The sequence below is a fragment of the Dryas octopetala genome, chromosome 9 (genome assembly GCF_963921425.1).
Source record: "Dryas octopetala chromosome 9, drDryOcto1.1, whole genome shotgun sequence".
In the NCBI taxonomy this organism is placed as follows: Eukaryota; Viridiplantae; Streptophyta; class Magnoliopsida; order Rosales; family Rosaceae; genus Dryas; species Dryas octopetala.
This window is the reverse complement of record NC_141374.1, coordinates 643,191-660,780: the sequence shown is the minus strand read 5'-3', so window position 1 is coordinate 660,780 and position 17,590 is coordinate 643,191. Positions and strand designations below refer to the sequence as shown.

Here is a 17,590-nt window from a genome sequence, read left to right as displayed (position 1 = left end):
TGAAGCCACGTGGGCTGAGCCCAGCCATGCAGATTAGATCAAAGAGGGCAAGTCCTACCAGAACAAGGAACCAAGGTATCTTTGGAAGATCAACAGTCATAACGTACTCCTCAAGATACTTGCTCGTTACAAGTTCTTGAAGAATTGGGACTCTTAGGATCCAAGGTATCCATTAGGGTTTTCCCACTATAAATAAAGGTCATAGGTCACTTCATAGAACAACTCGAATCCCCAGAAAAATTCCCATAAATCTCAAGCATCAAGAGCCCTTGTATTTTTTATTTAATAGGTAGTTATTATGTTATTTTGTTTTTAAGCCTGTTCTTGAGAAAATCTCATGGTTTCTCTCAAGAACTAATTAGGATCAAAACTTGTATGTTATTATGTTTTTATTGGTATTAATATGAATATGCCTCTTCAATTCGCATATTGTTAGTTGTAGATTTACTTTCTTGTTATTTACTTCTTGCATAAGTAGGTTTATTGCTTTCTTGGATTAAAGTAGTTTAGATTATGCGTTTTACTGTTCATTCTCGAATTATCACTATTAATTAATACTGAAGATCATCTTTGTTTTGATTTTGTTTTTATTGTCAATTGCTATTTACTTGATCCTGATTTCACATCTGTCACTCGCACATACACATTTTCACATCGCATCACCATCACACCTAATACGGCCCATCTACCCTAAGTCCTTGTAGCCAAGACATTAGAACATTTGCAATCGAGGGGTGTTCCTTCCTCGGTTCATGATCGCCTAACCAAAAGTCAGTTACGCGCAACATCGTCTTTTGTACAGTCAGCCTCTCGGCAGTGTACAGGCACGCCCAACACAAAATTTGAAGGAAGTGGTTTCCTTGGTCCATGGCCTAGGTGACACGTGGTCATAGAGATTTTGAGGCAAACAGTTGAAGGATCGAAGTCATAGTAAATTGAAGGACAATCCTTCTATGACTAATTATGCATGCAGTTTCATCATAGTTTGCTTGATTCTTTATCGTTCCCTACGTAGAAATGAAATTTCTCATTGTTTAGCTCAATTTACTTTGAAGTGTTATTAATGATGTATTTGCTTCTCTTATATTAAGATCAAGGGTGTGAGACCCAAAATTTTTCCAAATTAAATTAGGAATTTCTTGGATTTTTGACGATATTTTACATTTTCACAAAAATTTTTCCTCCTTGGTTTTAAATTTTTGAGTTCACCTAAGGTAGTCTTTGGACCAAAGTAAGACCTTGGGAAGGTAGTACTTGTCACTACAAACCCAACAGTACCAACCTTGTATTTTTTCCGAGTACGAGAATTAATTTTTAAAATTTTCAAAGTTGTATTAATTTTGGTAATTATTTTGATTTTCCGAAAATTTGTTTTTGGAGTTGGAATTTTTTGGAAAATTTTTATAGTCCAATTTACGTATTTACCTCATAGGCAATTACTACTCGTCAATCAGAGTACATAGTATTTATCGACAAATTTTCCAATACTCGAGCTATTTTGGGTAAATTGTCGAATTTGGGGTTATATTAGAAAATATTTAAAAAATATATATATATATATATAAGGACGTACAAGAAAATAAGATCATGCGGCTGTGATCGCGCTAGCACATGTGGGCCCAAACACATTTCATAAGAAGAGGCTGCCACTTTTGACGGTTCGGCCGAGTCAGAACAGTAAACTCAGCTAAGTCAAGTAAAACAGCCGATTGAGTCAGGGAATATTATAAAATAAAAATATATATAATATAAAAATAGGGACATACAAGAAAAAAAGATCATACGACAATGATCTCATCCATGCATGTGGGCCTGGACACATGTCAGAAGGAGGGGCTTCCACCTCGTAAAAGTTTGACTGAGTCGGAACGGTAGACTTAGCAGAGCCAGGTGCAACCGCCTAAAGAGGCCAGACCCCTTCTCCCCATTTCTAGGCTCAATTTCTAGGTCCTGAGAACCGTTAGTCCGACATTAATTTTTTCGAAGTTCGGGAATTAATTTTATGAATTTACAAAGTTGTATTAATTTTGGTAATTATTTTGATTTTCAGGGAATTATTTTAAGGAGTTGGCATTTTAAGGAATATTCTTGATGTCTAATTTGTGTTTGACCTCATAGGAAAGTAGCACTCATCGAGCAGAGTACATAGTATTTTTCGAGGAATTGTTTCAAGTCCCGAGCTAATTTTTGTAAATTTTCAAATTTGGGGGAATATGAGAAAATAAAATAAAATTAAAAATTAAAATAGGGATGCACAAGAAAAAAAGATCATGCAGTTGTGATCACCCCAGCGCATGTGAGACTTTCAGCTTGTTGTCAAACATACTACATTTCATTTAATTCTTGCATGTAGCAGTTAATTATTGTTGGCCCATTAAGAAGTTGGATGTTCAAAATGCATTTTTGCATGGTTATTCATCAAAGAATGTCTACATGCGACAACCCCAGGGTTTAATTGATCCCCAGTTTCCTAATTACGTATGTAACATTCGCCAATCTCTGGCCTTAAGAAAACCTCTGGGCCTTGTTCTCTTGTTTCAGTTCTTATTTGGAAGAATTGTCCCTTGTTGCATCAGTTGTAGATTGTTTCTAATCTACTTTTCACATGGACCAGATTTCTATCTATCTACTCATTTATGTTTATATTTTAAGAGAGAATTATAGCAAGGGTCCTCAAACTTTACCTCAAGTATCACTTTGGTCCACAAACTTGTTTTTTGAATTTTAAAGTCTACGAACTTTCACTTGTGTATCACTTTAGTCCATTCTGTTAATTTCATCTATGTTATTTCGTTAATTTTAGTCACATATATCACGATGGAAAAAGAAAGAGGAGGTGAGTTATTATTTTTACCTTTCAAAATGGGTTTACATACTTGACACGTGACTAAAATTGTAGGACAAAGTGGATGAAATTGATGAAATGGACTTAAGTGATACAAGGGTGAAAGTTTGTGGACTACAAAATTCAAAAAACAAGTTTGTAGACCAAAGTGATATACGGGGTAAAGTTTGAGTACCATTGTTGTCCTATATTTTTATTGGAAGAATTAATCGTTTAATTCACAAGCTTGATGTTATTTTCTATGAAAGCCATGAGCACCCTTCACAAGCCAAGAATACTACTGTTTTATTAAAGCGTACATACATGTGATTTTGTAAACCAATTTCTACACTTACAGGCAGGCGCTGTTGAAAATTGAAAGAAAACTAACTCAAAGCACAAAGAATAGTTTTGGAACAGGAATTCAGCTTACTCAACTTAATTATTCAAAAAAAACGATTACAACCTAAAAGGACAAGCTTAAACAAGCTGACCAGAGAAATAGGAACCAACTAGTTCCACGACTCAACACTTCTCCAGTATTAGAGTACCTCTAAAGAAATGGGATACACTTACGCATGTCAACAAATTTCCTAAAAAATAGGTTAATTAAGATTTATTCACAATAATAAAACAAACACTCAAGTAAACTTTAACACCCTCCCTTAAACTGAATGTCCTAAAGACATTAGTTTACAGAAATAACTCCAGCAGCCCAGCTCTCGTTCATCAATTGCAGCATCCTTCCTTGAACATACTCCATGTAGACTTCGAAGCTTCATAAACACAGCAGGCTTGAAGGGTTTAGTCAGAATATCTGCAATCTGATTCTCACCTTCTATAGAACAGTAAATCCATAACACCATTCTTGCATAAATCACTCAAGAAATGGTACCTCACATCAATATGCTTGCTCCCCCCATGTAGAACTAGATTTTTTGAAAACTTTATTGCATAAACATTATCACGATAAATTAAGATTAGACTTTGATGCTGATTGTGTAGAACTTCAAGTAACCTTCGTAACCAAATAGCTTGACATGAACTTGATGTTGCAGCAACAAACTCAGCTTTAGTAGTTGACAAAGTCACTATCTGTTGCTTCTTAGATGACCATGCATGAGACAGCTCCATAACCTATCATGAACACAAATCCATATGTACTCTTTCTATCATCAAGATCTCCAACATAATCACTATCTGAAAACCCGATCAACCTTGACTCTCCACCATTTTAATACAAAATTCCAAAATCTGCAATACCTTTCAAGTAGCAAAAAAATTCTCTTTGCAACTAAGAGATGAACTTCAGTTGGATTCTCCATGTATCGACTGATTAAACTGACAGCATACATGATATATGGCCTTGTTGATGTCAAGTACATGATACTCCCAACAATTTGCTTGTAAAGAGTAGTATCCACCTTCTTTACTACCCCATTCTTTGTGAGCTTCAACCCAAGTTTAGTTGAGGTGGAAACTGAATTGCAATCCTTCATTTTGAACCTGTCCAAAATTTTCATAACATATTTTTTCTGTGAAATAAAGACACCAATAGATGATTGCACTACTTCGATGCCAAGGAAATAGTGAGTCAACCCCAAATCTGTCATATCAAATTCATCCATCATAGATTTCTTAAAATCATCAAACATGATTCTATCATTACCGGTATAAATAAGGTCATCAATATATAAGCACACAAGAAGCATCTTCCCATCATCTCCAAGTTTAGTATAGAGTGTATGCTCATAAGGACATTTAAGAAAACCTTCCTTAGCAAAGTAAGTATCTATAAGACTATATGACAGGACCGCCCCCAGATTCCACCCTGAAACCCGGAGAGGTCCTGCGGGAATCCAAATTCAAGGAAAATCCTACCGAAAATTCGGCAGAACCTCCCCTAAAAATGGACTAACCCAGAAACTTCTAAACCTGTTAAAAAGCACTTCTAAGTCTTTCAGCCACCTCTACCACAAGCAAATAAAGGGTCTCGGACCCACTTAAACCTTAGGAGTTGTTATCAGAGCCACTAATCATTTACAATAAGTTTTTACAAAAATAAACATAGCGCCTATAGGGACCAGGAATAAAAAATGGATGCTTTGCCTCGACGCGTTTGGCTCGACCTCCACCAACGCTACTACCTGGGGGAACAATTTAAGACAAAACAAGAAAACGGTGAGATAGGCTTAGTGAGTGGACAGTTAAATGAAGATGAAGATCAAAGATTTAAATATCTTTTCAGAAAAACCCTTTTTCACATGTTTAACTCTAAAACCTTAGAATGTTCTTTGAAATCCCCCAGTTTTTAAAACCATTTCTCAGTAAAATATAAAATATGAAGTTGAAAATCAAACTTTGAAATCCAAGTTCTCAAACTGAAATCGATATTGTCAATTTATAAATAAATAACTTGAGCTGAAAACTTTCTTTTCAAACATTCTCAATATATTGAAAATCAATAAAACTGTTCAACTGAAACCGTCTTACTTAAAACCTTTTGCTGCCATAAACTCATCACTTAAAATACTTAACAGTTAAAAACACACACCAGTCAGATACCCATAGAATCTGTCATACATGCGCAGAGCCGAGGATCTGTCATACGCATGCAGAGCCATAAATAATCTGTCATACATGCGCAGAGCCGAGAATCTGTCATACGCATGCAGAGCCATAAATAATCTGTCATACATGCGCAGAGCCGAAAATCTGTCATACGCATGCAGAGCCACAAATTCTGTCTTACGTGCGCAGAGCCGAGAGTCTGTCGTACGCACGCAGAGCCGGATATTCTGTCGTACGTGCACGCAGAGCGGCCCCCAAAGGGCGAAGCATCCCGACACACGGCCCAAAGCCTATGTGTGTGCCGTGATGGGTCCCAAAGACCTATTAAATCTGATAACCTGGAGGGTACTGCAAAGGTGGTTTGAAAACCATTTTCCACAACCGCGTCGTAAACATATAAAACTCAAATCTTTTTGTATCCTTCTAAACTTTCTTGAACAAAACCAATTCATAAATCCACGAAACTTTGAAATGCAAAAACCATAAATATCAATTTTAAATTTAGGAAAGAAGAATTTAAAAACCAAATTTTTAACTTAAAATCCTTTAGCTTAAATTCAAACTCAATATAGCTAAGTAATGGAATTTAATCATCAACATATAAAATATTTCAAAAAGATTAAAAGTTAGTCCACTCACAGTGAGGAAATCTAACTTCGATCCTCCTCCGGATCGTCACGAGCCCCGGTCGTCTCACAAGGGAGGTGATTGGCGCCGGAGTTCAACCCAAAATTTGGCGAAACAGAGGGGAGCCAATTGCTGGGTTTTTTGTGCGCACGGGCTGGGCTAGCTGGAGGCGGAGCTGGCGAGCTAGCAGGCGTTGGGGAGGCACGCCGGTGACCTCAGGTGGCTGAAGATGGCTGGGCGAAGAGATGGGCGGCGGCTGAGTGATGGACGTTGGCTGATGTGCAGGGCTTGGTGGCGCACAGAGAAAGTGAAGAGAGAGAGAACACGGGGAGAGAAAGAGAGTAGGCTCGGGGGGTGGTGGTCGGCGCCTGGGGGGCGTTTGCCGGAGCCAGGGGCTGGCCGGTGATGGTGAGTGGGGGTGGCTGGGTGGTGCGCGCAGGGGAGAGGGTGCGGAGGAGAGGGAAAACCGAGAGAGAGAGAGTGCGGGGAGAGAGAATAAATAGAGGGAGAGAGAAAGTTCTAGAGAGAGAGAGAGAAAGTTGTGGAAAAATCTAGAGAGAGAGAGAGGAAATCTGATTTTTAAAACCCACTTTTATAAATTTACAACATTGCCCCCCACTTTAAACGCCTATATATTTCAAACCGTAACTCGGATTGGCGCGTGCCGCGTGTCTATGAAATCGTGAGATCAAAACCTATCTACCGGACCCAAAGTCAAAATTGAAAACCCATTCATTTTAAAAGTCAACTTTTGGTCATGCTTAAATTAAAACAAAAATAAATAAATCAAAACTTTAAATCAAAACTCTTTTTATTTTCCAAATAAATCTCAAAATCTTTAAAATACAATCCAACATCTTTTATAAACCTCTTAAAAACATAGTTAAATAAAAATTTAAATTTCTAGTGAAAATTTGGGTCGGGTTGTTACACTATACCAAGCTCTCGGTGCTTGTTTCAATCCGTATAATGCTTTCTTTAATCTGTATGCCTAATTCTCATGACCTTGCTTCACATATTCAGGAGGTTGGTTAATGTACACCTCTTCTTTCAATTCGCCATGCAAAAATGTTGACTTCACATCCAACTGATAGATAGGCCATGAATTATGGGCAGCCATGGATAACACTAATCAAACAATGTAAAGCCTCGCAACTGGAGCAAACATCTCTGTGTAATCAACACAAAATTCTTGCTTGTACCCCTTAATTTGCAACGAGCCGGGCTTTATACTTGTCGACTTCTCCATCTTTCTTCAACTTTGTTTTATAAATCTATTTGACACCAATGGATTTCTGCCCCTTTGGAAGTTCTGACAACTCCCAAGTGTTGTTTTTCTCTATAGACCTGATTTCATCATTCATGGCTTTTTGCCATTTTGAATCTTTGACAGCTTCTTGGAATGTGATGGGATCACAATCTGGAAATAATGCAAAATGAGCAAGTGTATCATTATTATTAGATTTATCTTCACCACTAATCTCATAATCTATCATCCATGTAGGTCTCTTCTTCGTTCGTTGAGATCGAGAGTTTGCCTCTGCTGCCTGGGCTTTGTTGAAGTCGAGTGATTGCAGCAATATAGTATCAGCAGAAAGGATTGGCTGCAACTGCGTTTCTACTTCTTCTTTGTCAAAACTCACAGGTATTTGCTGTTACCTTACACTTTTTCCAGTCCAATATATTCCATGTATTCTTCTCATAAAAACTAACATTCGACTAATGACAATCTTTTCTGTGATAGGAATGAACAACTTGTAGGCTTTTGATTGATTGTCGACCCCAAGAAAGACACATTTTTCACTTTTGTAATCTAGCTTCTTCCTCTTCTCATCTGGAATGTGTGCATATGCAATGCACCCAAAGATTTTGAAGTGATCAACGGCTGGCTTTCGTCCATTCCAAGCTTCTTCCAATGTCATGTTTTGAACGGCAAATGTAGGACTCCGATTCAGAATATGGATGCTTCAACTTACTGCTTCTAGCCAAAAACTCTCTAGAATTCTCCCTTTTGCTAACATGCTTCTTACCATGTTCAGGATAGTTCGGTTCTTCCTCTCCGATACACTATTTTTCTAGGGTGTGTAGGTTGCTGTCATTTGCCTTCGGATACCATGTTCATCACAAAAATTTGCAAATTCTTGTGACATGTATTCTCCACCACAATCAGTACGGAGAGTTTTAATGGCTCTTCCATTTTCATTCTCCACCTGAGATTTGAAACTTTTTAATACTGTAAAAGCTTTTTCTCCTGCAAAAAATAGAACCAAGTTTTCCGGCAATAGTCATCAATAAAAGAAATAAAATATTTCTTTTTGCCATTGGATACCGGGTTAATGGGACCATATATATCGGAATGGATCAACTCCAATGGTCTCTGCACTCTTCATGCCTTTCCTTTTGGGAATTGCACACGATGTTGTTTGCCAACAACGCACTCTTCACATACTTTTGAGGGAGGAATAATCTGAGGAAGGCCAGTCACCATGTTCTGAGAAAGTCTTTAATCCATTGAAATTCAAATGGCCATAGCGAAAATGCCAAAGCCATGTTGGATTGTTCACCTTGGCCATACAGCAAGTTTGGATGCTCTTGATTCACAGTGGAAACAATCTATTTGGTGTCATCTTAACACAAGCAATTAGACCCCTTTCAGGATCATAGATTTCACAAGCACCTCCTTTGATTGTAGCCACATATCCTTTCTCTTGCAGCTGTCCCACACATAACAAATTGTTTTTCAGGTAAGCAATATAAAAGACATTTGAGATAGTCTCAATATTATTCTCTTTAGTCCTGATTTGAACATCACCCTTTCCCATAACATTCACTGTAGAATGATCACCAAAACTCACAGTAGTTCTAAAATCTTCATTTAAATGGGAAAAGAATGACTTACTACCACACATATGATTGCTGCAGCCTGTGTCCAGATACCATATGTCTGGTTCTAGCTCATTTTTTTTGACATGGAACGCCATTAAGAGTGTTTCATGTTCATTTTTCTCTGCAAAATTGGACTTCTCCCCTTTTTCTTTGTCACTAGGCAACTTGGTGTAACATTCAAAATGGTAGTGACCAAAATTGTCACATCTGTAGCTTAGCTTTCCCTCGACCTTGAGAATGATCTTCATGTTTGAAACTTGAATTCTGCCTGTTTCCATCTCTATTTCCTCGACCTTATCTTCCCCTTCCTATGTCTCTACCTCGGCCTCTTCCTCTTTAGCTTGAGGATTTAGCAAAGGTTGAAGTTTTCAATGCTAGCTCTTCGATGGTGGTGTTGCTGCTTTGGTTCACCTTTTGCTCATGGACTTGCAAAGAACTCTGTAGCTCATCAATTGAGAGTTCATCAATGTCATTTGATTCTTCAATTGAACAAACGACATAGTCAAACTTCGGTGTCATTAATCGAAGAATTAATCTTCGCAACTATGGTGACATCAATCATCTTGTCACCATTCATCTTGTCTCATCTTGTTTGCAATCGCCATTGCTCTTGAAAAATAATCATTCACCAACTCTCCCTGCTTCATCTGAAGAGTTTCAAACTCTCTGCGGAGTGCTTGATCGAAGTTGAGAACACTTGACTTTCATCGAGCCTTTGGAAGTGCTTTTTCTGGAGAATAGACTCCAAAATGGAACAATTAATCGCCTAGAATAAATAATTTTTGACCTTCAGATCCTTCAACTTCTGCTCATCAAGTCTCTTTTGTTTTGCTTCTGTCAGAACTGCTCCACTTTTCGGTTCGACAAAACCGGTTTCCACAAGAGTCCAATACTCCTTGGATCTCAGGAAATTCTCCATTAACATGCTCCAATGATCGTAATGACCATCGAAACACGGTATGGTTGACTGAAAATAGTTATCGACCACCTTGTCAGACGCCATGAGTTCTTGCTATAGCAAGGGAGAAAGCTACTGCTTCTATAGAGAGGTTTTCGATCAGGCCCAATGAAGTGGCTCTGATACCAGATGTTGAAAATTGAAAGCAAACTAACTCAAAGCACAAAGAATAGTTTTGGAACAGGAATTCAGCTTACTTAACTTAATTATTCAAAAGAAAGGATTACAACTTAAAAGGACAAGCTTAAACAAGCTAACCAGAGAAATAGGAACCAACTAGTTCCACGACTCAACACTCCTCCAGTATTGGAGTACTCCTAAAGAAATGGGATACACTTACTTATGTCAACAAATTTCCTAAAGAATAGGTCCATCAAGATTTATTCACAACAATAAAATAAACACTCAAGTAAACTTTAATAGGCACAAGTTGAGTATTTATCAGTCCGAACCTCTTTCCAATCCGTTAATGTACCGTAGCATTGTGAACGCTCTTTAGTATTTGACCATCAGTACGTAGACCTGATTTGGCACATATGCAGTCAAACAAGTTTATCAGTTCCTTCATTCTCCTACATCTATTCATTGGATGGATGTCAAAAGGATCCTAATATATATCTTAAATCCTTATTATGGTCTCCTTTATACTCGTGGTTCATTTGATTTAGTGCCTTTTGTAATGCAAATTATGTTGGGAATCCAGATAATCACATATCTATTGGTAGCTATTTTGGTTCCTAATATCATCTGATGAAGTTCCAAAAAGTAGCTGAGGGTGCCTCCAACTTACTTATACGGGTACAACAATTTCTTGGTTTCATTCTATTTTCCGTGATCTTCATGTTCATCTATCCGTTCTGCACTAATTTGGTGTGACAACATTAGTGTCATCTCTTTGGCTCTAAATTCTGTATTTCATACTTAAACTCGCCATGTCGAAGTAAACTATCACTATATCATAGAAAAGGTTGTTCGTGGAGAAATTGATGTACGCTATGTTTGTACAGTTGATTAGCTCGACGACATCATGACCAAGAGTCTTTCTTCCACCTAGTTTCTGACTTTCGTATCCAAGCTTCTAGTGGCTCCTCCCCTGTTCAACTTGTGGGGCATGATAAACAGTTCTACCCTAATCCAGATAATGAATCTCATACACACAAGGAGACTTATGTTTCCTTGTCGTGCTCTCCACTCCAAGATATAGTTGGACGTGATAAGTTTTAGCCCATACTAATGAGAGATGCTAGATAGTTTTCTTAGTTTACATACTCAGAGGAGATTATCATGTATAGTTGATAGTTCTATTCAAGTGTAACTTAAACACTTTTAGGGCAGTACTTGGGTCACCTACACCCCCCAAAACTACTTGTTCAGCAGTGCAGGCTCAGGATCGAAATCGTTCATTTTTTAAATTACCTATTAAAGATCATTTCTGAAAAAAATCAACTCAATCAAAAATCGTTTGGTTATATAAATCGTTTGGGGGATGGGGGTGACCAAATGGTACCCCCTGGGGGTGACCCAAGTACTACCCATACTTTTATTCATTTTCTTAATTATTTAAAGAATGAAACACACAAATCTTAGAGCATGTGCAACACAAAATCTCAATTGGCATGTCAATACAAGCTTATTGACCCTCATTTTTGAATTGTGTCAATTATTGACTTGACTTAAGTTATTTTGTTTGCAATGGTTTAAGTCAATAACATAAGTAAATAGCTATATGTTTTTTAATATTTTCATATATTCTCTTACAAATTAAAATTTTTAAGTTTATTTATTTAAAAAATTATACCATTGAAATTATCTCAATGAGATCTTTAAAATGGGCCCAATATTTAATATTTTTTAATAATTAAATTAATACCCAAATTTAAATTAATTGCATAAAATAAAACACGCATAAATAATCAAGGAACTACAACATAAAATAGATTTTACCATAAAAGCTAATATTAAAATAAACATAATCACTCCCACGAATCGGCGGGAGACATTGTAGGATAATAGGCATCCGAGTTCGAACCCGATGTGTTTGGTCTGGATGATCCCAATCGGTACATATTGAGCCGTGATCTCATGCTTTTTACTCATAAAAAATGCCTTTGAAAATTCATCTAGGTGAGAGATATCCATTTGCATTATTTTCATGTCTTCAGAGTACTTTGCAATCTTATTGTACTCTTCACGTGCATCCTCCAACCTTGCTGTTTGTTGAGACATTTTCTCTAACGCCTCGCTCAAGCATTGTTTGGCGATGTCATCTTGGGCCATCTTCTTGCGTGCTTGTTTGGATAATTTTCTTCCAATTGGCCTTTTGAATGTATTTTGGGAAGGAGAAGCTTCAACCGGATCGGTGTCGAAATCAAGATCGACGTCCTTCATTGGTTGTGATTATGGCTCAAGATCGGTGAGTCCGATAGGTTGCGAATTAGTGACACCGACAAAGAGGAAATCTTTTAAAACCTCATAACAATGGTCCTTTTGTAAATCCTGCTTGCTCTTTTTTCTTTGAACAAAAATTGCTTCTCAGACCTTTAAATATAATTGATAAGATTAAAACATGAACATTATAAATTACAATGATAAGACATATATTTTGTAATTATTAATAATAAAACATTAATAAGCTTACCTGGTCGACCTTGGAGAGCCCACTTTGCCTACGGATATCGACTTGCTTATGACAAGAAAGATAATACGTGACTATCTTCTTGATTCATTGCCATTTGCACTTAACACTCTCGGTTGTACATTTGCCTAACACCTCACCAATAAGCTCAGCATACTTTTCATGTACTCAAATCCAAAATATTTTTCGAGTTTGATCAGCACCAATGATCGGATCTTCAGAGATATGAACAAAAGCATGGCATAGGGCTACTTCTTTATCATTGGAAAAACGTGGCCCTTTTTTACTCATCTTTGATGCAAAAAAAAAAAATACACAATTTGTGGAGAAAGAAATGAACACTACAGTAAGCTCAAGAGGGGTAATACACAAATGTAGGGGATGAAATGTTATGAAAATAACATGAGAGAGTGCACATATATATAGGATTTGTAAAAATGTTAAAGTGCAAAAAAAAAAAAAAAAAAAAAAAAAAAAAAAAAAGGAGGTTAGCACAAACGGTCAAAATTCAGACCGTTGCAAGTGATAGCTCGGCTAAAAGCTACATTCGCGCAGACGTTGGCCAATTAAATTTCAAAACGCTTACTCCCGAGTCCCCTTGTCTCGATTCCAGGGATGTCAATTGACAATTAGACAATAATTGTGTCAATTTTTTGACTTGGCTATTTATAATTCAATTCAATAGTTAATTATTGACCTCCCATTGCAAGCATTTTTTTCTTCCATAATGTCAATATATTGAACTGACTTCCCCTATTGACCTTGCATTGCACATGCTCTTAGTATCCATAGGAAACCAATACTTCTCTTCTTATTTTTGTTACAAACATACGGTGTAGACAACGTCGTGTTGGAGATTCAGCATTTTTTTATTGGGTACAAAAGATGAGGAAGCAATAAGTATCTCACCCCCAACAAAAACTTTTGTTGGCATTTCTTAGAATTTTTGTTTGAAAATCAAATTCTAGGCTATATACATGATTTTTGGTCATTCTTAACTCTTAAGTTAAACTCAAGTGTTTGAACAAACTATTAATTTCAATTTGAGAAAACTATTCATGTTTGGTGCAAAATGACCTAAGATTGCAAACAAAAAACAAAAGGATTAAACTGGCAAAATGTGAACCATGATAACCAAAAATAATTTTGGGGCAAAATATAGCTTACCTTTTTTTTATCTACTTTTTTAACTTTTTAAATTTTTAATTCATTTGAGGAAAAAATTGGAAATGTTAAAGGGAAAAACTTTGGTGGACTGTGGGGTATAGGGGGAATTTTGTAAGTTATGCATAGATTTTGCCGTTTTCTTTTCCAATTCGTTGGCCTATCGTAGTAAATAAAATAGAGATACACTTTCTCTTTTTTAATACACAACAATCAGAATCTCAGATTGCAGTCGGATACAATCTCTAAAAATATAAAAATAAAACTCTTTTATCATACCACACTATCATGTTAGATAGTAATAATATAGACAGCCCTTCCAACAATGCCATGCATTAAACTCGACTTCAATGCCAACAATGTATTGTGTTAAAAACTAAATTTTGAACTTTGTTATTTTATTATAGGCCTTTTGAATTCAGTAGATAGAAGAAACTATTTGATAGATAAGGAGTCGGTGAGTGAGTGACTACATCTCATGCTTGATGTTGATGTATGTGCATGCACGCATGTGTACCCACCACATTCATAGCATGACTATCCCACCCAAATTCTACTCGTCATGCTCGATGTTGATGTATGTGGATGTACATGCATGTACTTGTGTGAGGAAGAGAACCATATAGCATGCATTTTTGCAGTAAATCTCCAACATACTCCATCAATATCCAACCAATATTTTACTGCACCATTTACATGCTTAGCAGACAAACATGTTAGTGACTGGACTAGTCAGAAAATCCTACCATTTTTTTCGACTTTTGCTACATCAAGAATGTAAGTGAGCATCAGATATTACTCATGTTTTATGATTACTCCTTCAAAAATGCCATCAGATCCAAAGTTAGGTGCAAAAAGCCTTGGATCAACAGGTCCTGGAAGACTGAAAGAGAGTGTGAATGGCCCAGGTGGGCATAATTGCTGGAATTTCATTTGAAATACACGAGAACGTTTCCTTACGGGATTTCCACCACTTGTGACGCCTTGGAGATGAACCTTCCCATCAGATTCAATCTCACAATTAAATTGACCTGTTACCACATAAGATCAATTTGTAAATGTGTGAAACGTGAACTAACATTTCTTATCAAGAGAAGCATGTAGGAGTGAGAAGATGAACAATTTAACTGACAAAGAATACACAAGATATCATGTCTGCCTAGCATGTCAGTGTGAGCACTACCTCTGGTCTAACTAGGGCAAGTTACAGGTTTACAGTACTTCATGGGTTCAAACAAATTCCCCAAGACTCATTATATCCAAAATGGGGAAGGGGGGAATAAGCTAAATCCTCCAAGAGGATTTTTAATTTTTTCTTTTTTCTGTGTTCTATCAGGAGTAAGAATCATTAAATAAATGTTAGCTAGAACATGCATACTTGTTATATTTTGCGGCAATGGGAACATTATCTGCAGCTTATTCCAGAATGTCTGCAGCTTATAAGAGGCAATTATCCCATTACTGGTAGAAGAAGTGCCTTGGAAATTTTGAAAACATATGGGGGACACCAAATTATAAGCATTTTAAGAGCATGTGTCAGCATGAAGATTTTGAAAAGAAATGAGGAAAGGAAAGAAACATACAAAAATCCTTCCTGACCCCTGGTAGAGAAACCCGGAAATAATATGCAACCTTGCTAACACCAATGTCCACAACACCAACTGGTGGTCCAACTATCCCTTTCATGGCAGTCCCAGACAAAACAATAGAAGAATCTGAAGTACATTCTTCCACAGCTGGAACAGAGAGAAGGGGCATGAGCACAGGTCCATCTGGTTTGAAGGTCCTCCATGAAGCTTCATCTTTGCAACAAAGTGTTGACTTAGGAAAAACTTGGGAAAATGCTGGCATTGATGGATGATGAGGGAGACATCTCCTCTTATACTTTTGCTGAAACCTCGCTGATGAATTACCATTTCCATTGGAAATATTTCCTGCATTTGTCTCATTTCCATCATTTAGGCAGGTCTGCATACTTTCCTCACCAGCCTGATACTCATGTCGATATCGTATGGATTCATGCATATCAATTTTCAGGTTATTTATACCAGATAAAGATTTGAACTTCTCCAGATTGTCCTCTTTCATACATGATGTAGCAGGATCATCAATAAAAACAATGCCCTTAACAATTCTGAAGCTTTCCGGGTACCATATCTGTTCATGAAGATTCAAAGGGAAAAAATTTGTGAACTGCCAACTGTCTTTTGTCAGCCCTGAACTTGGAAAAGGTAGGCTGCCCTTTAAATACTTATGTAACATATTTGGTCTCAAAACCAGGCTAGGGTGAGCATTCCTGAGGACATAATAATATAAAGTCTCCAAATGAGACACACTAACATATGAAGGGCCCAAATCACTTGACATATACGGAGGTGAACCTTCAGCTAGTCTTTGAAATGCTGAGTATCTCAGGCTATCAAACTTGACATCAGGACCCAAGTAATTTCCCATGATGAAGTTCAGCAGAAAATGCTGGTCCACAAGTGATGGTTCGACAGAAATTTTAGGAGGGTCATCTTTTTGTTGCAAGTCCATGCTTCTTGCTTATTCCTTTACAATAATGAAATTATGGAGACCCACCTACACATGTAAATCCACCTGACTTCATTACATAAATAAATGATTCAAAATAACATACTCAGATGAGATTGCTCTTCATGGTTTTAAGATGAGTAGATTTCACATACTCTGAATACTTTTCACTTCTATATGGTTTAAAACTGAAATCCATAACTTTTAAATGGTGGGTGAATTCTTATCAGTTTAGAGTGTTAGACAATATCACAAGCTTGAAACTCTCATGCTTAGATTAAGTCATCTTGGCTAAAACGATTATAGTCTTTATAGATTAGGTTTTCACATCAATTAAAATTCAAAATGCAGCTTGTTGCTAGAAAACTTTTTTGGGTATTCCTTAAAAATTAAATTTGGATTCTGGGTTTTTTTTCTAATGTAGGAGTGAATCCAATGAAACATGAGGGAGAGTCATTTGGGATGGTTCAGACATGGTGCAGATGGAGAGGCAGATTCAAAGAGTCGAAGGTTCTAACTTTGAGTGGGCTAAACCTCCAAAATTAAAATAAATAAATACATAAATAATAATAATAACAAAAGGAACAAGATTAGAAGATAGAAACTGAGGGAGAAGAGGAGCTGGCACTTCTCAAACTTCTAAGACTTGTCATTTTAAATTCTGTATTTAAGCTCATGCACAAATCAGAACTTATTTGAAGCATCAATCAAACTCAATCCTAGTTCTCGCTTCTCAAATTGTATATAGTTTCAGCTAAATTGCAACCCTGTTTTAAAACACGGAACAATGCTTCAAGACTGATAATTTAAGCAACCATGAATATTATTTAACAATTAGTTTGACCAAAATGCTTGTAACGGGAAATAATTAGAAGAATAATTATGGAACAGTTACTCAGAATCAAAACCACCTACCTTGTGTAACCTGCACAGAGATGATAGACTGAGATGAGAGAGTGAGAGAGTGAGAGAGTGAGAGACTGGACCTAACCCGAAATCAAACCCCAAATTGCACAGAGATGATAGACTGACAGATGAGAGACGCGAGATGAGAGATGAGAGATGAGAGTGAGAGAGATGGTTACCTGAGACGACGCTGACGAGATGTACCGGAGACGCTGCGACGACGCCGACGAGATCAGAGATTCAGAGACTTGAGTCAGCTGACTGCAATTCGCGAGTGAGAGTGAGAGATGAGAGACAGAGATGACTAGATGAGAGAGGCGAGAAGAGAGATGAGAGTGAGAGAGATGGTTACCTGAGAGGCTGAGATGAGCGTGAGAGCTGAGAGTGAGAGACAGAGCAGAGAGTCCAGACTCGACTACGTGAGAGACTGAGATGAGAGCGAGAGATCAATTGGGGATTTGGGGTTGGGGTAATTGGCATAATT

General features: G+C 37.2%; 2 protein-coding genes across 5 annotated transcripts; both read right to left on the bottom strand.

The window, feature by feature from the left end:
• Positions 1–8,619: 8,619 nt before the first annotated feature.
• Positions 8,620–9,186, bottom strand: LOC147273033 (uncharacterized). Its single transcript, XM_086256640.1, has one exon. The coding sequence runs from the start codon at positions 9,184–9,186 to the stop codon at positions 8,620–8,622; it is 567 nt and encodes a 188-aa protein (XP_086112766.1).
• Positions 9,187–14,025: 4,839 nt separating this feature from the next.
• Positions 14,026–17,539, bottom strand: LOC147273032 (HSP20-like chaperones superfamily protein). 4 transcript variants are annotated; one of them, XM_086227355.1, is made up of 5 exons: positions 17,459–17,539; positions 17,286–17,367; positions 17,116–17,125; positions 15,249–16,248; positions 14,026–14,696 (listed from the first exon to the last, which is right to left on the bottom strand). In XM_086227355.1, the coding sequence occupies exons 4-5, from the start codon at positions 16,201–16,203 to the stop codon at positions 14,461–14,463; spliced, it is 1,191 nt and encodes a 396-aa protein (XP_086083481.1). In that variant the 5' UTR covers positions 16,204–16,248; positions 17,116–17,125; positions 17,286–17,367; positions 17,459–17,539; the 3' UTR covers positions 14,026–14,460. The 4 variants fall into 4 exon arrangements, with proteins under 4 accessions (XP_086083481.1, XP_086083482.1, XP_086083478.1 ...); XM_086227352.1 differs by lacking the exon at positions 17,116–17,125 and having other exon boundaries at positions 14,028–14,696; XM_086227356.1 differs by lacking the exons at positions 17,286–17,367; positions 17,459–17,539 and having other exon boundaries at positions 17,116–17,143.
• Between the last annotated feature and the right edge of the window lie 51 nt (positions 17,540–17,590).

What these genes read in the sequence shown, in the direction of transcription:
- LOC147273033 (XM_086256640.1), bottom strand. Translation starts at nt 9,186, where the DNA reads ATGGAAACAGGCAGAATTCAAGTTTCAAACATGAAGATCATTCTCAAG.
- LOC147273032 (XM_086227355.1), bottom strand. Translation starts at nt 16,203, where the DNA reads ATGGACTTGCAACAAAAAGATGACCCTCCTAAAATTTCTGTCGAACCA. An exon ending in AGGGGTCAGGAAGGATTTTT is followed by an intron (nt 14,697 to 15,248) that starts GTATGTTTCTTT and finishes ATGTGGTAACAG; the next exon opens with GTCAATTTAATTGTGAGATT.